The sequence below is a fragment of the Protopterus annectens genome, chromosome 7.part0 (assembly GCF_019279795.1).
Source record: "Protopterus annectens isolate FY-2018-M chromosome 7.part0, PAN1.0, whole genome shotgun sequence".
In the NCBI taxonomy this organism is placed as follows: Eukaryota; Metazoa; Chordata; order Ceratodontiformes; family Protopteridae; genus Protopterus; species Protopterus annectens.
The window spans coordinates 589,090,920-589,113,510 of record NC_056739.1 but is presented as its reverse complement, the minus strand read 5'-3'; the positions used below and the strand labels follow the sequence as shown (position 1 = coordinate 589,113,510).

Sequence of the window (22,591 nt, the reverse complement as noted above, 5' to 3'; positions counted from 1 at the left end):
AACCCACAGTGAACGTAGATAATCTTTATACATGTCCATGGGACCTTCTAGGCCATGGGTGGAACCAATGGTAGACCATAATGAGTATCATCCATGTCCTTGCAAGTGGCTATGACTATGGGTGTGGATGAAAATGGAACCAGAGGGATATCATCCACATCCAGGTCAACAGCCATGGCCAGAGGCAGAGGCCAGAGTAGAACCAGAAAACAATGTTGCCCACAGTCACATGACAACCCACAGTCAGCTATACATCTACATAGCTGTTTTTCTCAATTTTCCTAGAGACCATGACATGCCTTCAGTATACAACTATATGTAAGCAGCTGCAGAGAACCATTTACAACTGTTATGTGGCTAGCCACTCTCTGCTATGGCTGGAAGCAGTCATGGAGGCAATGATGTCATCATATAGGTCATGCAGAACACTGCACATTTATGACACACAGTGGCATAGGTTGGGCAAGTAAAGGGGGAGTGCCTGATCAGGGAACTGCACAGGGATCCAAATATAGCTAGTTAATATTGTGCCAACATGCTTCAAGTAGCACTGAACTTACCTGAATCACACCCCTGCATATCCACTGCTGGATGCCTAGGATAATAAACATATCATCCGACACCCTTTCCTATTATTATTGATGTGTCTTTGTACCTATTAGTGCCATGTATACACACCTTGAAGGCTGCTCTTCATCAGGGAGTGGCATACAAGGATCTTCTTGGATCACCCAGTGGGAACTACAAAAGCTGCTCAGGACTAATGTCAACTGGCAATGTGAAATCCAGATTTGCACCTTGGAGTGCATCATTCTGAGCATCGGATCATCATTAATGTATCTGCCCCTTGACGTCAGCCATATAACTTACTGACATATGAGTAGGTACCCTGCTGGGGCAGCTTGGCTGGCAGTCCTCACCCTATGCTGTCCCCTTCTATGGTCTTCCCTTTTCTTGTGTGTCACTCACCCTCCCCTGTTTTTGTCCTTTTCTCCCCATCACCATTTGCTCTTTCTGCATATTTCCTTTGAGGCATCTCTTTTATTTGAAATCTTCTCTGTCAGTATTTGACTATGTTTTGTGTTTGTGTGCCTTTTCCTTCTGCCATCTCTATACCCTCTTTCCTACCCACATCATCACCCAGCTTCTCTCCCCTCTACTCCTCTTCTGCAAAAATGAAAAAAGCTTACTTGTCCAAAAAAAAAAAAAAATCATTGCCTTCACCCCATGTCTCTTTTTTCTTTCAGTTGTCCTTCTGTGATTCTGGTACTTGCTCTACTCCATTTTATGTCTGTCTTATCACCACAGTTTCATTCCCATATGTAAAATAAGCTATGTGGTCCTTTTATGTGCTCTCTGCTGTGCTCATGATATATGGTGCTTCAATAACCATGCAAACGAGTATCATACTGAGCATACAACACATATGTCAATGGACCTGGTTCACATGGTCTCTTATATATAACTCACTCTACCTAGTTGTATGCTGATTACAGCTTTTACAAATGCCCGTTTTCATTATGCAACATTATCCCTAGATGAGATTCCAAATCATGTCTCAAAAGGATTACCTCACAAAGCAAACACTGCAAAACAATTTCACTGATAGCCAGTTTCAGCAAACACATTATCAATATCAAGTTCTTTGCAAGGAAGGAAGCAAGCTTCCCTTCCATCGTCTTTTATATACCATCTCTACCATTACACAACTGTGGGTCAAAGTGCATAGCCAATGTTCACTGAAAGTTTCTTTCAGTGAAAAGTATTTGTGGCATCATCATTCAGACAAAACACATTGAATACCTGTCTGCCTCCCCCAGCACATTTATACTATATTTGCACTTAATGCAAACCTAATCCCTATCATGTGACTCTGATTTGTCAAAGCTCAGCCATGTTACTGGTCTTTCCCAATATCGATTTATATTTGAAGTGTATCATGAGTTCTTAAGAAATAAAATTGAATAAAAACTCACAATTAACTATATATATGAATTTAGCATATGGCAGCTAACAAAAACTGCTGCTTTTGAGAATCACTCACTGTTAGATCGTATGCTGTATACATCAAGTGAAAGGTTTCCAAGCTGTCCATTTCTTGCATTAATATTATTAAAAAACTGTTTAACAATATCATCACTGGATGGGGTAACAGATGAATTTGTATATCGTATGGCCATATCTGCAATAACCGAGCCATTCCTGAAATGATAAAAGTATTGTTCATTAGATTCTAGTAAATAAAGGTTACTAAGAAGGTAAAAATAACCACAATATGAACAATGAGCAGCATGTATACATGACAACGAAGCACTGTCTTTACAAATACAGCTGTGATCTTTAGAGCATACACTCTATTCCTCAAATATCTGCCATTAATATTCTCTCTTTGGAATTTGTAAGTTATTATTGTCAGGCATTAACCATTCTTTTTAAATGGAATTTATAGCTAACATATGACACACAAACCATTTCTGTGTTCCATGCACACTATTTTTATAGTTTGTGTGATATGCATATAAATATTACTCCGCTTTCAAAATGTTTTTTTGATCATCAGGATAATTTCAGCAAAAATTTAACAGCACCCTTGTAGTCCTACATGGACTCCACAGGCTGATATACTGAAGCTACTGGGCTGCAGTCAATTAATTGTGCCATCACTCTAAAACAGTGGTGCACAACAACCGGTCCCGGGGCCAAATCAGGCCCTCGACACAACAACATCCAGCCCCCTGAGAGTAACCAAAATTTTTTTTAAAAAAGTGAAAAAAATGCTATGCCTTACTCCAGTCACACAAACTTTCCAGCATTGCTTACTTACCTAATTGACTGCAGTGCGCACACCTCTAATATTAGCTGCGGAAGTAACTATTCTTTGTTGTTTATAACTTGTAATCTGTAAACAGTAGGAACTTTCTGCAAGAGTTTGTAATAAGTCATGGCTGCAAGCCACAATAAAAAACACAAAGTTGATGTAGAAAACAGGCAATTTCATGACTTCTGTCTTAAGTAAAAATGCCAGTCGTCTGTCCTGTACCTATTGTTAACTCCTAATGACTTACTATGTTTTGAGGTGGCCCGCAGATGCATTAAGAATTCATGCAGTGGCCCTCCCCACAAAAAGGTTGTGCACCACTGCTCTAAAACATTTTGACACAAACAAAAATATTAGTCACTTACAGAAATGATTCTCCCAACTTCTACCATGATGTAATTTCCCAGCCATCACAAGATAAGCATTTTTTTTCCTACGGCAAAAATGACTTGCAAAGGAGTTGGTTGCAGGAAAATAATATTTAAGCTGTTCTGCCCACGCATTTTTAATGCTGATAAGAAATTATTTTCCTTGCAATGACTCCTTGGCCATTGTCTTCATACCAATTCCACTAAGCTGAAGTTTCTTACAAGATGCCTCTTCTGTTACTAAAATACAGCCTTTTTAAATCGTGTCAGAAATCTACAGAGGAAGTAAATTGTTAGTAAGAACTGCAAGAACTGTTTACAAGAATGAGGGTATAAAGATTGTCACTTTCAACACTAAATTGTTCATTAATCATTTTTCTACCCTGACAATGAAAATACAGAAAATTCAGATTGTCTGAAGCTTTATAATTTATTAGGATGACAGAAATGGGTGATATACATTTCTTTGTTTTCCAGTTCTATTTTCAAACTATATTGATATTATCATTTTATCATTTGCAGCACACTCTCAAGAGCTGCTTTTTTTGCTTGTTTTAATTACTTTGGATGATTTCTGTGCTACAAAATAATGACAGTATCATCATGTGTCAAAAAACATGTGTCTAGAGTGTTTCTCCCTGGGATTCAGCTGAAAACTGGCTTCGTTCCAAGTCGGACTTTCCCAGTAAACAAATAATAATTAAATAAAAATAAATAAATAAATAAAATAAATGTTCACAGGTTATTCTATTCTTCAAATAATTACATTATCAGATTGTTCAGCGGTACAATATCTGTAAGTTTTCTTTTTGAAATGTATATTTTACTGTAAGCTGTTTAAGTCTCTGACTATGTACAGAACTGAAGATGTATGTTGTACAGAAATTTGTATGGCCGACTTGTCAGCCAGACACTTTCTGGACTTTAGGATTGAGTTATCTTCTTAAATGTTTTAAATGGACCTGGCAGTTGGCAAAGGGAGTTAAGGCTGTGAGTTGTAGTTCCTGTGGTACAAGGTTTAATTTCCTTAGCTCTCACTTGCCTACTGTGTGACCCTAAACAAATTACTTAACCAGTTAGTAAGTGGAATTGGGAGTTTGAGCTAGTGTTTTTAATGGTCCACTATACTGCACGCCTTGTAACTATCTTTGATTTTTCAAATGTTTGGCATCATAACTGACTGACTTTTCCATCCTCCAGAGCATAATTTATTATTAATGAGTGCACTGTTTTATTTTACACTGTCCAAGTCCATAAACAAAATGTTTTCAATATTAGTGGGTTCATAGGTTCATAGGTTGGTACTAGGCTATCGGCCCTAGGGCCTATACAAGCCTAGTCATAACAGTTCCCCGGCTATTTCTTCCCAGAATATTTACTTCCCTGGCCCCCTGTCTAGCAGGGTGACTGACGTGATCCCCGGTGTGAATTTCCAATCTTCCATCCAATTGTCAAGGTTCCTTTTGAAGAGGGCCAAAGAGGCGCTCTGCTTGACATGTATGGGCAGTCTATTCCAGAGTATGGGGAGTCTCTGGGACAGGAACCTATCCCTCCAGCATGTTCTGTTCATTGTGATGACCAGGTTTAGATCCCTGGAGCTTGTGGCTCTGAGGGATTGGGATTTCTTTAAGTGTAGCATGTCCAACAGCTCTGGGTTTGACATGGCCTTGTATGTTAAGCAGAGATCACCTCTGAGTAGACGATATGCAACAGAGTATAGCTCGCGTTTTTTAAAAGGCCAGCATAGGGCATCTGCTTTAGGCTTGTGATTCTTTTAGTGAGGCATTTCTACAGCCTTTCCAACTGTTACAGATGTCTTGTGAGGTACATATCAAATGGGAAGTTGTACTCTATAATGGGTCTAATGAGGGATGAGTACAATGGGACAATTACCTCCTTTTTTCTGGATGAAAAGCCCTTAGTGATGAGATGTGCCACATAGAAGGGTTTCCTGACTGTTGTGGTGATGTGGTTATCGAAGGTGAGACCACTGTCCACCTGTGTCCCTAAGTCCCTTATCACACTTTCGGTATTTAGTGTACTGCCACTTATGTGGTAATTCATGGGTACATATTTTTTTCCAAGGGGGATAACTATACATGGCTTTGGCACCAAGCATCTGTCTCTGTAAGGCCCTTTTGTAGAATATCCAAATCATTTGGGGATTCGGTAATGGCTCCCAGTTTGCAGTCATCTGTGAACTTTTTTAGCCAGAGTCCCTTAGTGTTGGCCTGTACCTCGGAGAAATAAATGCCAAACAAGAGCGGTCCTAGGACTGAACCCTGAGGTACTCCACTTGTCACTTGTCTGGAGCTGGATTTGGAGTCGGCTACTTTTACAGTGTGGGTTCTGTCAGTAAGTCAGTTGGCAACCCATCGAGTGATGTTGGGATTAATGCCCAGCTTAGTTAATTTATATATGATTCCAGAGTGGGGGATGGTGTCAAAGGCCTTGGTGAGGTTCAGATATGCTGTGTGGACTGCCTTACCCTCATCCACGGCTCTGGAGACTGATTCAAAGAAGTCAATCAGGTTAAAGAGACAAGATTGGCCCTTCATGAAACCAAACTGGGTGGAGTCCAGTGTTTGAAGGTTGCCAATGTCTTTGTTTATTAGTTTCATGATAAAGCATTCCATAGCTTTGCAGATCACGGTCGTCAAACTAATGGGATGATAGTTCCCGGGATCCAAGGTGGATCCCCTCCTTGTAGAGAGGGATAACTGTAGCTGTGCACCACTCATTGGGCACAAAGCCTGAGGTGAGGCTATGATTAAACATGACACTTAGGTGAGGTGCCATTTCCTTTTGTAGTTCATGTAGTACACAGCCCGGGATGTCATCTGGTCCCATGGATGCTGTATTCTTAGCTTTGGAGAGTGCGTCTTTTACCTGTGTGGTCGTGATTACCAGAATTTGAAATATTTTGGTATTGAGATGGGCCCTTTGGGGGGGGGTGAGAGGGGGGTGAAGTTGGCACTGAATTGATCTGTCAGGATATTGACAATATCCTTGGGATCAGTATATTTAATGACATTCTGTTGTAGCTCAAAGCAGATGTGAGCATTGCCATTTAGATTCTTGACATAATGGGTCTACTTCACCCTGTCGAAGGCCGACAATATCGAAAATATTATTGTTGGCATCAAAATGTTGAAAGCGAAATTCATTGCGCGTGTAAATGGAAATCTCCATAAGGGGAGATTTCCGTTTACTGCAATGTAGTGTGATCTCTGAGTTGGTATATTTAAGTAGCGGGGGGTGTGGGGGGGTGCAGGGGGGCTTGCCCCCCTGCATAGAGCAATTTGTGTTGTGTTTGGGTGTTTTTTTTTTTTTTATGTGTGCTCGATGTTTGGGGGTTTCGACATTTTCGTGTCGATTATTACACTGTCGACAGTCTGAGTTTTTGACAGCGTAATATAAACATGACATAACTATAGAATGCCTTATGGTTGTCCTTTGAATCTTTGGCAATTTTATTTTCGTAACTAGCTTTGGAGGATTTTATGAGGGATCTCAGCTTCTTACTGAGGCTGGTAAGGGAGTTTTTTGCATCCTGGAATTTTCCTCTTTTTTGCAACAGTTTCTTCCTTCTGTTGCATAGTTTGTTTATGGCAGTGGACCACAAGATTGGCTTCCTTTTTTGGAGGAGAGCATCTTGGTTCTATTTGGAATGGCACAATTTATGCATGAGTGGATGTGCTCATACAGTGCCTTAGTGCAGGATTCAGCAGTCAAACTTTCAGTTTCCATCTGCATGGGTGTCGTGAAGTTTGTCACTTCTGACTTGAGTAGCATGAAGTTGGCTTTGGAGAAGTTTTGTATGGAGGTTTCCCTACTGGGGTGGGGGTGGGATGTGGACGCCACGGGTGATTAGCTTATGATCAGACCTGACCAACGAGGGGGTGACCACTGGTGTGGAGCATCGATCTCCCATGTTGGTAATAACCAGGTCAAGGATATTTGAGCCCTTGGTGGGACTATGGATTAGTTGCTCCAGGACATTGGAATTTATGAATTACAAGAGCCGTTGGGCAAAGGTGTTGGTAGTCAAGTAGTTTTCCCAATTATTGGCAGGGTAGTTGAAACCACCCAGCATTAGGGTGTTAGGTTGTATCTTAATATTTTCCAGTATGCTTAGAAAGGTGTGGTGAGAATCTTGGGGCATGGTGGGGGATCTGTGGCAAGCTACAATTTGGATTGCAGTCTTACCTAGTGTTAGTTGCACCTGTAGTATTTCAGATGCACTGTGTTGTTGGGCAACTAGCCTGGAGGTGTGAATATCCTTGGTGAATATGGACACTCCACCACCTTTAGTGTTTCGGTCCTGGCTTGGTGGCTGAAAAGTGTGGTAAGAGCCTGGTGTTGCAGGGGTGATCTCTAGACCCTTGAACCAGGTCTCAGTTACTGCACAGAGTGCCTTGAGAGAGAGTGCATTTTGAGGTTTAGACTTCTAGCATTGAGTAGCATTACGTTCAGATTTTGCATGCTTGTATCTGTTACAGTGGTGGTTTTGCCATTTGAGCCTTGCCTAAAAAAGGCACTATAGGGGTGGCAAGAGCCTTAGCCAGTAACCTGAATCCCAGGGTTGACAGGTGCAGACCATCTCTGGCAAAGCACCGTGGTTTGTCGATCATGTCATCTCAGGCAGACAGATACAGGATCCCCTTTGAATGACACCATATTATAAAATAACTAAATACTCATAAGTCATAGGATCCTGTATGCACATATATTTTAAAACTTTAGTCCATGTCTTTCCTTTAGGCTTGGTTAAATATCCATCCTAGTCACCTCTGAAACTGGCTTGGAGGAAATCACCCGACCAGGTTATAACATCTTTAAACTTGACAAAGGTGATGGCAAAGCTATAATGCATTCTAACAACCTGAAACTCTCTCTTACCCAAATATTCCCCTCCCACCTTTAATAACACCAAGATAGCCATCTCCTTCTCATGCTAAAGGCCTCTGTACCATAGCTCTACATGTCCCACTTGGTGATAACATCAGCCCATTAGAAAATTTCCTATCCTGGACAGACTACATCAAATATTAATCATGAAACAATACTCCTGAGTGGGTTTAACATAAATTGACTTGCCATCACAGGAAACCTGTAAATGGTTTATCTCCCAGGCCCATGCTTACACTTATTAAGGGTATCAGAACTTGTCAGAGATTTGGGATGCATGGCTAGGCTTAAAAAGGCCCTTTTGGTTGTTAGCCTAGTAAACACCTATGAACCTATGAACCTATGTATCAGTGTCACTAACGTTATGCAATTACTCACAACTCATTCATACCCCAACTTGACTCAACAAGTCAAATAGGAAAAAAATAAAGATTAGATTGTTTTCTAACAAACGTTCCTAATAACATTTCAAGTTTAGACACCTTATCAGATACATTTATTGATCATCTACCAATATTTGTCCTTGGACACACAGCTCTTCAACTCAAGACATACCATTTTAAAGAAGTGCAAAATCCAAGACTTTAATAAAGGTACTTTCTTAACAATTCTTAATTCTATAAACTGGAGTACTCTCAAAACATTCCCCAAGATGAGGCAATCCACATATTTAATACTACCTTCCACAAGCAAACTGGCACCCATACTCAGAAAGAGAGACAGACAAAACAATGACTTCTGGCTTTCTGCAACAACCATAAAATAAATGCAGGATAGGGGTAAGGCATGGAAAACATGGCAAGTTAACAAAATGCAGGAAAATCTCCAAAGTTTCAGACACCTTGGCAGTCAAACCAAAATGAAAGTTAAAAATGATAAAATAAACTATTATTTTAACACAAAAAATGGACAGAGTGCAAAAGAAGTCACAAATAAACCAGAAAAGCACTTGCTGGTTTATTGGAAACTATTATTTTAACTTACAAAACAAGCACAAAAGCAATCTTGTTACTTTTTGGAGATCCATCAAAAAACTTTTACTCACAGGTAGAGTAAAGCAATCCAGTCCATACCCAGACAATATCACCTCATTATTTAACTGTCATTTCATCACCATACAAACCACTACCTTACATACATCGTAACCATTCAGCCCAGTGCAACTTCCAAGTCAATGGCAACTGTACCATTGTCTCCATCATCACTGTCCAAACTTCTGTTATCAAAAAGCACCTCCTCAAACTAAAACCTACCACCCAAGCTGCAAATAACCTACATGTTGAATACCTGAAAATCGCACCAGATGTCATTACCTACTCCTCAATATTCATTAGCACATCCATCTAACAGTCTTATGTCCCCTCATTATGTAAGAAATTATTAATCCTACTCTTACATAAAGTTATAACTATAATTTCCAGGTATAGATCCATAACCATACTCTCCATCCTTATAAAAATACATCCATACTCATCTCCTCAACCACATTCTTACCAATAACTGCCTCTCTCTTCCACTCAACACGGCTTTAGACCAAAGAACAGACTTCTCTAACAGCATTAATCATATCCATAATACAGGTAATATTGTATATGCCTTTTTCTTGGACATATCTAAAGCCTTTGACACTGTCTCTCATAATAAATTGCTCCATTAGTTAGCCTCCCTTGATCTGCCTAGTCCACTCTCTCTCTCTTTCTCCCTCTCTCCCCAATTCCCTAGCTATCTGTCTGCCACATCTCTTTCTCTCCTAAGTCTTAAACCAAATGCAAAGCTAATTTAGAAATCACCTTTGCAAATAATACAAACATCATGGTAATGTCCTGTACCTAATTACATATTTCAGCGTTGGAGACACCTGCAGTCTAATCCAGGAAGCAATGGATATAAGGCAAGAAAGAGCACACACCCACACACACACACACACACACACACACACACACACACACACACACACACACACACACACACGCATGCACACATATGTGCACACACACGCCAACAATACTTAAAGACAATTTGGAAACATTGCTAACCAACATGATATATATATATATATATATATCTTTAAGATATATGAAGAAATCAGGCGGACTGTTAAAAACCCACATGGTTATAGGAAGAACATGCAAAATTCTTACAGAGCTTCAAGCACTGTGAGGCAGCAATGCTAACTACAGCAGCACTGTGGTGTCATATTTATTTCTGTCATTACTTTCAAAATATTCAGCGCATTAAGATAAAATGCTTCAACAGCAAAGTTCATGATCTTAGATACTTCCGTAATGAAAATCTTTGAGTGCTCCAACAGTTTCAGAAAAAGGCAAACATTTATGTAGAATGCAGTAGCTATATAATATATGGAGCCTTTCTGGTTTCTAATGAACAGTGAGAATATCAGTGCAGTACCAGATACTATATGTCTTCCTTTTGCTTACTGATCACTTTGATTTAGATATTATTCATTTTATAAAATTCCAGAGTTTAGTGACTATTGACCACGGTTATCTGGCACACATATGACAAAAAAAAAAAAACTGTAAATAGTAGTTAGTGAAATACTTTTGAACATTTGAACTCATGAGAAATGTTCAAAACTGCACGTTTTATGCTAATGATTTCAAAGTTGCGAGAAGACATATGTTTTGAGTATCAAATGTAGTGTGTTTATTAAGATGAGTTGGACAATTATTATAATGTTCCAAAGGATTACTTTGGAATATGTCCTTAAATGCTTTGCCTACTGCATTTTTTCATCTTTTGATCTACTTTTGTATTTTTAATTATTCCAGCTGTCCGAAGAGGAATATATTTTTTTTGCTAAACAACTGGTACTATTTGTTTATAAAGTAATCCGTTTTATTATGAATAGCTATCTATTCATGCTTCACCAGTATTTCTCATTCTTGAAGTAATATAAATGAATATGCATTAGACATAATATTATTTCTGAAGAATAATTTTTAATGCCCAGGATTATTGAACCTTACCTGAACTGTTTCACTGAAACTTTATCAAGAGTATTTCCATATAGCCCATGAAGAACGGGAGTAATCTGTATGTAGAAAAAATACCTGATAAGTTTGAAAATACAGTTGAATTATACTGTACATATAAGAATACATCTGCGTTTCACATACATTTTATACATGTGGTGGTGTTATACCTGTAGATCTATTAACAAATAGTGTGGTTATGATAATGAGTATTTCCACTGCCATGCAGGGGGCACTGTTTTTATGTGCACATATTACCACTGGATTGCTCTTAGGGTGCATAATTACAGTTTCACTGTAAGGCCTGCGAGGCATGAATATAGTTTCTGTGTGTGGTTCATGGAATACATGTAATCCACATGCCAGGAGGGCTGTGAGGCATGAATATAGTTGCTGTCTGGGATTCATGAAATACATGTAGCCACATGCCAGGTTCATACTCTTATTTTCAGCATGCACCTAGTATAAAAAGTTTTCTTAAATATCTTCTGTTCAGGAATTCACAGGGACTTGGTGCTACTCCTCCAAGTGTATGTGGCTATGGTGGACTCCAGTATTTCCAGATGACTGTTCCGCTCTCTCCAGTCATGTAGTGCAAAGACGAAAAGCCAATAGAATGAATAATTTGCTGTGGGCAATGTAACCATTTTACAGTCTAGAGGGATACTAGAACTCCCTTTAGTGTCAATAATCAGAGTCCAAAATCCACATACAGACAACCTTGTCAGTGTGCAAAGTCTCTTTCAAGTTCTAGGCTGAAAATAAATGGCTTATCAACAGCTGCCTACCACACACACACATATTTTTATGGCAGTCAGTGCCTTCTTGCACAATCTGTAAATCCTAAGTATTGTAAAAAGATCATAGTTCATTTTTCTGAGCACTCTGTCCAGCATGTGAATGATGAACATTTGTTTCTTCTTCCATTAATGGACATGGTCTATGTCATATCCCAGAATCATTCATGGGCCTTCCTCAGACATTGCTCTATACCTCAAATTACTCACTACTTTTCAGGTGTCACACCTTGGCAATGACTCATTGAACAGTATTGTGCCACCTACAACCTGTAGCACTTTCCCATGCTGGACCTTTTCTTTCCTTCAGAAAGTTATCAAGACCTGCTACAAGTTTTATGACCAGCCACAGGAGAAGCTTTCACAAAACTTGTTTCCAGTTTTTTGGTATATCAAAACTTAGTGCTGGAAAAGGTACCTTCTCTACTCTGTGTGTGTGTGTGTGTGTGTGTGTGTGTGTGTGTGTGTGTGTGTGTGTGTGTGTGTGTGTGTGTGTGTGCATGCACGCTTGTGTAAATGTGTGAGTGTTTCTATATGGATGTGTGTTTTTATGTGACTGCTTTTGTGTGCATATGTATTAGTAATTATCTTTATTTGTGTATTCCAATGTTTATGTGACTGCTTTTGTATTGATGTATATTTGTGTTTATGTGGATGTCTGTCCAGGTTTGCTGTGTCTCTCCATCTGTGTATGTGTGTTTGTGTTCTCGGGGATTTTGTTTGTGTGTGTGTGCCTATGATGTATGAGTTTGTGTGCATGTTTCTGCATGTGTGTGTCTCTTTTAGTGTTTTATGTGGATGTGTTTCTCTGCGTGTATATTTCTTTTGAGTGTTTCTATGCGAGTATGTGTGTGTGTGGGTGCGCTCGAGCACCCACATGTACATCTCATTTACTGTCAGATAACTGCATTTGTGTACAGGAAAAGTCAGTGTATTAAAAAAATTGCTTCAAAGGAATTCCCCCACTATTTACACAAAAGAGACAGGGTACTTATACATGTCATAATTGTACAGCTTGTAGATACATCTGAAGGAGCTTACATTTTTCCATCATATTCTGGTTACATTTTGTAGGCAAAAAATAGATACACCTGCTCATGTGCCCAAGCTTCTATGTATGTATGACCACTAGAAGCTTTGGGCAAAAGGATAAAATAACTTTGTTATGCTATTAAAACTAAAGCCACTAGAAATACTTTTTATAGACACTCAGACAAATGTTTTCAATTTAAAAACCTTTTGCTAGCTGTGGTGGAATCAGTTTCAGAAGACCAGAGGTTGGCAACTATAAAAATGTTGTTGAAAGGAGAGAAACCTGTTGACAAATAAAATTAGCTGCTGACAAACTCCCTGGTCTAAATAATCACATTAATATAAAGTGTTTTCTCAAAGAATGCAAACTTACTATTACTTAAAGGGTCAATACAACTAAAAATTTGTTTTGAATTTGTTTACTTGATTAATAGTTTTTACATTCTTTTTGGATGGAATGGTTTTACTTGGAGTATATAAAGATGTGTTTTGTATTTTTGTAACATTCTTGATAACGTTTGCGGATGAAAGTGGATGTTAAACTGAGAATACACTAAAAATATTGACCTCCTCTGTCTTGCATTCAGATGCTTTGGCTTTGTTTTATTTACTGTCAGATAACTACAATTGACAGAGGAAGTCATAATCTTACCATTTCCAACTCACAACTCTGTATCACAAACATTGTTATGCAATACAAATCCCAACACCCCCATATCACTAAAAAAGCACCCTATAAAGTAGCATTGGCTCATAGGTAGCTAATACACTAATTGCCCTCACAGTCTATATTAAGTCTAGCCAATTATCCTTGATTAGAATCAAACCCTGTACCTCTCATCTGTGGAGATAAACACTTTGACCTTTATCCTTCCCCAATGCCAAAATTAATCCCAATATCCGGTGTGGGAATAGAACTTAAATTTGTGACCTGTTGACCCACTGAGACTCCAAACCCTGTGCAGATACACTGCAACTAAAATTGAAAATAAAAAATTAAACATGAACTGTATAACTTAAGGATGCAAATAGTGTATTATTCAAAACATGCAAACACATGTAGTGAAAAGACATACCCCCCGATTTGCTAAATATCCAGTCCTGCACAGAAGCGCCCATTTAGGAGCACGATGGCAGCGCGCCATGCATATTAAGAAGGTGCACTGCCTGAGCTCCTAGGCTTACATGGAGTGTGTACAAGTGCAGGGGGCATGTCTGAGGGCAGAGCTCCCAGAATAAACATGCCCCTGCAATGTAGAACAGCAGAAAGTGGTAAGAAATGAGTGAGATCCCTCATAGGTGTCCGCATATCCCCACCAACAGTCCCCCATGTGTACAACAGCAACAGTACATGCATATTAAGTGAAGAAACCGGTGTACTTATATTTTTTAAAAATCCGAGTACAGTTAACCATAGGTGGGCAGTTCTGCCCATCGCTTAGCTACGGTTAAAGCAGCTTAAAAGGCTGAATAGGATAACAAGGAAGATATATGCAAATGAAGCAGCTCAGCAATAGTGTAGTGGGCACAGCATTTGCCTAATGAGCAGGCATTCCCGGCTTAAGTTCCACTGCAGCACAATCTATTTTACATGGCAAAGCACATTATAACCAATATTTTTGTTGCAATACTAAATAACACATATTTATGAACTAGAGTACTGCGGAAAATGAACATGTGAAGTATCAGTGTCATAATGAATAAGGCACTAGTAAGCAGGTTTAAGCACAAATAAGCAGTAGTAAGCATGTGTAAGCACTAGTAAGCATGGTTAAGTGCATTTGTGTGCGGGTAAGCACTGCCTACACAGATTAAACAATGTGAAAGCTAACTGAGTATAAGAAACTGTAACCGGAAGTTAGCAGTACTTACCGCTGCGCAAACAAGTGCATACTCACTTACAACTGCTTTAAAAAGCCTTAACCACTCTGTATCCAGTGGCCTGTGTTCTGCCAAGCAGCAAAATAAACAGCCTCGGCAAGGCTCAAACCCAAAACCCTGTACACTATAGTCACAGTAGTTAACCACTAAGCCATCATAGCAGTACATAAGATGGAAATTTCAACAAACAAATCCTCACCATAGGAAAATAAAACTGAACATGTGAAAGGAATCTATGTACAGTGTGATGTTGTATAACCTGCTACATAACATAGATATGTGAACTGGAGTACTGTAGTAAGGCCAGATGTGAGGTGTTATTGTAATAAAGTGTTGAAGTCCACAGGATCCCATACAGTGTATGCACACATAAATCACAGATACCAGACACAGATATAACATGTAACAAATAAATCAATGCCAAAAGGAAATTATAATGCTAATTAAATATTAAGCAATGCCAAGCATTGCAAAGCTCAGCTTACTTGGTGTAAGCAATGTGTAGTCTGGCTAACTCAATCTGCCCAGTGGTATACCCCTCTAAGCAATGCCAACATTAGGTAAGCAGGTGTGCTCATAGCTTAGCCTTTTCAAAACTGTTCAATCACAGGAAAGTGCAGGAAATTGGGTATATTTAAACTCCACAGGTGCGAATACTTCCCATAACTGGTTGCAGCTCCCTACTGTAGGCAGAATGGCTGGAGTTGATGAAGACTCTCAATTTAGAGCACAATGCTGGGGCACCCAGGAGTCCAGATTCATGGTATGGCTACTGATAAAACACTATGAGCAGAGACTACTGCAGGGCCAGTACCAGGGCTCTCAGTATAAAGTGGAGGCCCAGGACAGTCTCGCCCGTGACCTCACCAGTGCCACTGGTATCACCCGGACTGGTGAGCAGGTCAGGCATCGCCATGCTGACCTGAAGCGGTGGAGGGGGGATCTCTTGGAGCAGTGGATTCAAGAATCAAGGCAGATGGCCAATGCCCCAGCACTGAGTAAGTACCCATTCTACATAGATAATGATTGCCTAGGTTGTGTATACTATGGATAGGTAATGGATAAATATCACTGTATTTCTCTCACAGCTGCAGATGAGTGGGCTGCGAATTAGCAAGCCCATGCTGCTAGGCTGCAAAGGCTGCATTGTGAGGCAGGTTAGTAATAATCTTGCATGTACTGTCATAACAAATAAATATAACAGTTCTAGAAAGTGCTGTACCAGAATAAAATGTATTGTGTATGGGATGTACTAAATAAACTAGACATTATGGCAGGAAGACTGTCATATAGGTTGTGTGTAAATAAAGGTGTAATATCTTGTGAATAAAAGTATAACCCCTGGAGTGCTTGTGTACATTCTGCTGTCATATGTTGTTGTAGTGTTGCATTCTATAAATAGCACTGTTGTATTAAGCAGTCTTACCCACACTGTTGAACACAGATAACATGTGTAGGAAGTTCAGTATAACAATGTTGGAAGTCCCAAGAGGTCAGTCATATTGTACAACTGAGGGAGACTTAGACAGAAAACATTGGAATGCTTCATACCAATTCCCTGATAGCACAGTGTACTGTGATGTCAGCTGTAATATTTTTACCACACACAGTAGGGTGTTGAATCAAGTCGTGACCAAAGTGTGTGCAATAACAGATTGTTAGGTATGTGTATAACATCAACATGGAATCTGGGAGTATGTGGAGAATTCGTCAGGTAGTGTTAACAAAGATTTTCTCCACAGCTATAACAGGTAAGAGATGTAGACTGCAGGTACAACAGTTCACTTATATACTTGTCTACATGCATGGGATCTTAGAGTATGTGTAGAAATTGTCAGGTAGTGTTAACAGTGATTTTCTCAACAGCTATAACAGGTAAGAGTTATACGTAAAACACAGTCCACGTAGATAATAATCTAAAAACATACCATTGTATAAAGTAAGGACATTGGGTAGTGTAATAATACATGTAAGGGACAGATCACTGCAGTGACTAAGAACGTTGTGAATACTACAGGGATATATTACTTGTTAATGGACCTCTCTCTCTCACGCCCACCATATGTGCTACAATAACCTAATTACACACCTCAATGGGTATGTGTACACTCCAAACTTCTGTCGGGACATATGTCCTATTGGTTTATAAATATTCACATTTGATTTTATGCATGTGCCATGTTAAAATACTCCCATATTGGTGGCCTGTTAATATCAATGAAACCTGCATGCTGTTGTAATGGCCACTGTTGTCCGATATATGCATGTGTTCTGCTCACTCTGCAATTGTTGTAAATCTGGTGTCTTGGGTTAATGGGAATACCTATGCATGCTTTTATAACTAATCCTGAATGATGTTGACTATGACTAACTGATATCTTTCTTAAAACTGCAACACCATAGCTCATATGGGAAGGTCGGCCCCAGCAGACCCATCTGTCCCACCTCAGCTGGCCATGGCACTGGGTACCAGCACGTCTGGGGCCCAGCCTGGGACCTCCTCCTCTGTTGACCCTGTACCTTTGGGTGGAACAGCTGCAAGGTGATGGGGCTCAGCCCCCACCCCGGGAGCAGGGGCAGAGAGGTACCTGTCACCCACCATCAGGTCCAGGCCATGGTGAGTAGGGAGCTTGACAGGGAGATTCGAGACCAGCTATGCCAGCTTGAGGGCCGCATGGTGCAATTAGCCTGCCCCTCCTACCCAGCCCCCAGCACAACTACCTTTAGGGCCCTGATGGGGCAGTGGTAACTGCCTATGGGTGGGAACCTCAGTCCCACAGTTTCCATTTGGGGGCTCATGGGCTTGCGACTTCCAAACACCCCACCCCATCCAAGGTGTTTACCCCACACATGTGTCATATACTGCCCATGTATGCATCTTGTTTGTCTTGTCTGTTAACCTACCCAACCTACATCCCCAAATATACCTACTACCCCTCCTCAACATCCCACTCTCACCTGAAAAAGAAAAAAAAGGGCAATCTGTTCCCACAAAAAAACCTCACCCCATACATAGCTGTCCATTTCACACACATGCCCACTGGACACATGTAATCCGGTCTTATTGGCATCACAGCGAATTATTGTTGTCCTCACCCCCAGCCAGGGGTTTGAGTGTCCAAATCTACCTCCAAATTCAGTGTATATTCACTGATGTTGCTGCTGAAGAAATGGGCAGCTATGGACCTTCCCTACACAGTTCCTGCACATCCCTGGCTATTTTACCTACTGTCTTTCCTTCTTTGTGCCCCTTTTTTCACCACTTTCGTATCAACCCCTTTTTCTTTTCTTTTAAAGAAATTAACATGGGGGGTAAGTGGGAGTAAGGGAGTAAGCACTTTTAAGCAGCAGTAAGTGGGTTTAACCCTGTTTGTGCAGGGGTAAGCTATTCCTACACAGGTTAAGCAATTTAGAAGCTGAGTATAAGAAACTGTAACCAGAAGTTAGCAGTGCTTACCTCTGTGCAAACCCGCGCACACCCACGTACAGCTGCTGTACAGTTCCTTAATCACTCTGTCTCCAACGGCCCGTGTTCTGCCCAGCAACAAAATAAACAGCCTCTGCAAGGCTCGAATCCAGGACCATGCACACCATACTCAAAATGCTTAACCACTAACCATGACAGATATACATACATCTGATGTTTTGAGTAACATAACATCCAGCCCAGTCATGCAACAGTACAGAGAATGTATACCAACATCTAGATGTATGTGTGTGTGTAAATATATTAATATCTAAACAGATACTACATATCTATATATGTAGCTATATACATATATTTATATATATATATATATATATATATATATAAATATTCAGAAATATATATATATATATATATATATATATATATATATATATATATATATATATATATATATATATATATATATATATATAAACATATATACATGCAAATGCTGACATTTACACATATATATGTAAACACCTATATGTCCACATATACACAATAAGTTACATATATGTACACAGATATATACCTCCGTAGGTATATATGGACATAGTTATAAATATGTAAGCAAATATATATATATATATATATATATATATATATATATATATATATATATATATATACCTATATAGGTATATATGGTAGATTAACGGAAACATATATGTCCACATGCACTGTTAATGGGTTTGGGAGGCCCCAAACAATATACATCTTGTACAAATTGGCATACCCCCCACAGCCAAACACGTCCGCCCTGCAATACACTACGACATTTATTGTATTTTATTTGTTTTATTTACATAGGGATTTAAATTTATTTTCATTTATTTGTCATTTTCTTAAATTTCATTTCCCTCTCCCCCACCCACTAGGCGGACCGACCAGTACAGGCCCATCCAACCCAGCCTCTCCTCAACCCATATTTTCTTTACTCACAGTTCCGACTCCCCCTCGCGGCACTCATGCAGCCACCATCCCTTCTATGATTACCAGCCCGTAGCTACCACACCACCACACTTTGCCCACCCTCCACTCCTCCTCCCTTTGGGACTCATCTTGTATGTTGTCCCGACCCAAGTATTTTCGGTCTTCCACAAGCTGTAGTCCATGCACATATGAACACAGCCATGCTTAGCTGTGTAGACATGGTGTTACCGCAAAGAAAATCACCTAATTTTTGTGTTGTCCCGCATGGGATGAATGTTGTACTGGTAATACCAATAGACTTCACAGGTGACTTTGTTTACACCAACGGTTTTATTTGTAGGTATCACAAAGCATACATGGTACACAAGGTTGCCCGGTATGTACACGACACCTATTAGGAATGTCTAATTCAGGTATACGGCAAACACGCGACCCTTGTATACACACGGCACTACAGGATCCCCTCCTAATAACTAAATTATTGTCTAATGTACGCCCCTTTTTTCACCACTTTCCTATCAACCCCTTTTTCTTTTTTTGAAATAAATTAGCATGGGGGTAAGTGGGAGTAAGCACTTTTAAGCAGCAGTAAGCAGGTTTAAGCCTGTTTGCATGGGGGTAAGCTCTGCTTACACAGGGTAAGCACTTTAGAAGCTGAGTATAAGAAACTGTAACTGGAAGTTAGCAGTGCTTAGCTCCACGTAAACCCGCGCACACCTGCTTACAACTGCTTTAAATTGCCTTAATCACTCTGTATCCAACGGCCCGTGTTCTGTCCAGCAACTAAAAAACAGCCTCTGCAAGGCTCGAACACAGGACCCTGCACACCATAGACAAAGTGATTTGCCATAAGCCATGACAGATATGCATAAACCTGATGTTTTCAGGAGCATATCATCCAGCTGAGTCATGCAACAGTACAGAGAATGTATACCAACATCTAGATGTATGTGTGTGTATAAATATATTAATATCTAAACAGATACAACATATTTATATATGTAGAAATATAGATATGTATATTTAGAAATATATACATATATATAAATATATATGAACATATATACATGCAAATGCCTACATCGACACATATATATGTCTACACCTATATGTCTACATATACACAGCAAGGTACATATATGTACACAGATATATGTCTATGTAGGTATATACAGACATAGTCATATATATGTAAGCAGATCTGTATATCTATATAGGTATATGTGGCCATGCATCTGCAGATAGCAATGGTAGATTAACAAAAACAAATATGCCCACATGCACCATTAATGGGGTTGAGAGGCCCCAAACAATATCCATCTTGTACAAATAGGCATACCCCCCCACAGCCAAACATGTCTGCCCTGCAATACACTATCAAGTGCTGCAGATCCCATAACCAGGACCTAACATGACATGGGCACAAGATGTTAACAGTACGACATCCCACCTATATGATGTCAGGCTGGTATTGGTAACATATCATGCAGTACAGTGTGGCTTCAATAGGAAATGTAAAATGTGGAATATATCAACATCCCCAGGATACATATACGCAGACACATATATGCAGATACAGATATATATATATATATATATATATATATATATGTATTATATATATATATATATATATATATATATATATATATATATATATATATATATATATATATATATATATATATATATATATATATATATATATATATTTACATATATATAGATATATACATGAGACTACACATACACACGCAGAGATATGTACAGTAGGATACATATATAGAAGGTGCACAAAATATGGCACAGCCACTATGCCTGCAGTTCACACCTGAACAACTGGACACTGTATGGGCCACCCATACAAATGACAATCATTGCCTGCAACATATACCCACGGAGAGGTCATAGGAAAAAACATCACACACAGGTTTGCAGGAATGGAAAACCTTTATTTGTGTACTATTACAGTTATATATACTATTGTTACTGTAACTGGGATTGTCTTCACAGACATGGTGTGTGTGGGAGGTCACATATGTTTTCCACATGTGTCCCATTGGCTACTGACAGACATCCTAAGGACATCATAGTAAAGTACCGCTGCTAGCACGTACTGCCCTTGTCGACTGCAGCAGAGATATTGACCAATATGTGTGGACATTCTGACACACTATGTACAGTCCACAGGTATACAGAAACCCCCTTAGTGCAAAACATGTGTACCATGCCAGACAAAATGGATGTTAACAGCCATGTAGATGGGTATAACACATAACGACTGGTATACATATACCACCATAGGTTATGCATTCACACACCTCTGTCTGGCGTGACACATAATAACTGCTGGTACAGGGGTGCCATGGCCACATATTATCCACTAGATATTGGCATACATCTATACAGCATCCCACTGCTCTGTCTGTCATACATGACTGTTAAGGGAGGACTGGCAGCAGTACATCTGGCAAGTATCTGCACATGACATCTCACTGGGTAAGTACATTAAGTTGCTAGGCATGTAACACTGCACTGTACAGGCTACAGGCAGACTGTCTCAACACTGGCCTATGTCTCCTATGGGGAATGCACATGTACCTGCATATATAGCAGGCTCTACATGCATGTCAAAGCACAGGGTAAGATACACCTGTGTGAAAGTGCATAACCACAACCAATGTGAACACAGCCACAGCCGCATATGGTAAGCTAGCATAATATTCCAGATGCAACACCATCCTAATATGTGCCACTCACATGCTAATCCTACATATACTGGGCTGCTACACAGTTTGGTCTGATGGCTGACTGTGGTATGGGACATGTGTATGTATGGCCCTACAAACATGTAAGCCAATACGGTAACATACGTTGGAGCAGCATGTAACATTAGAGGAAGGGACCTAGAACAATGACATCTACCATAGTCTGTACACAGGCTAAAGTACATATTAACAATACACACACACTGTCGACATTCACCATAAGTACACAGACCTTAGTACTGTACAAACATCCACAGAATGTCCAGGTTATGTCATCAAATATAACCCCTACTGTACATAACACATGTAGCAGTCTATCTCACTGGCTTGTTATCAGATATGATGACACTAATTATGGTGTACAGCACATATGCACCTCTTAAAGCACGACATATGTACAAAGGTTGACAGAGCTGTTGCTGGAAGCACATACACAGTGCCAATATTGACATGTTGCTGTGATAACCTCATACATTTACTGTTGTAACAGGGTCTTGTTGCAAGATATATCCCATGAGGATTTGAAGTCAGTAACTGTCACGGCTTTCACCATCTACAGACTGCAATCCTCACACTACCTTCTGCAATTCAAAGATAGATGCTCTATGGGTAACA

General features: G+C 39.6%; 1 protein-coding gene across 2 annotated transcripts in view; it reads right to left on the bottom strand.

The window, feature by feature from the left end:
* Positions 1-22,591, bottom strand: part of LOC122806611 (mucin-3A-like) — a 391,121-nt gene that overhangs the window by 282,311 nt on the left and 86,219 nt on the right. For both annotated transcript variants that reach the window (XM_044077178.1, XM_044077177.1), the window contains exons 5-6: positions 11,088-11,152; positions 2,045-2,202 (exon numbers count right to left, since the gene is read on the bottom strand). In XM_044077178.1, coding sequence (XP_043933113.1) covers positions 2,045-2,202; positions 11,088-11,152 — 223 coding nt within the window. The remainder of the gene's footprint in view (positions 1-2,044; positions 2,203-11,087; positions 11,153-22,591) is intronic.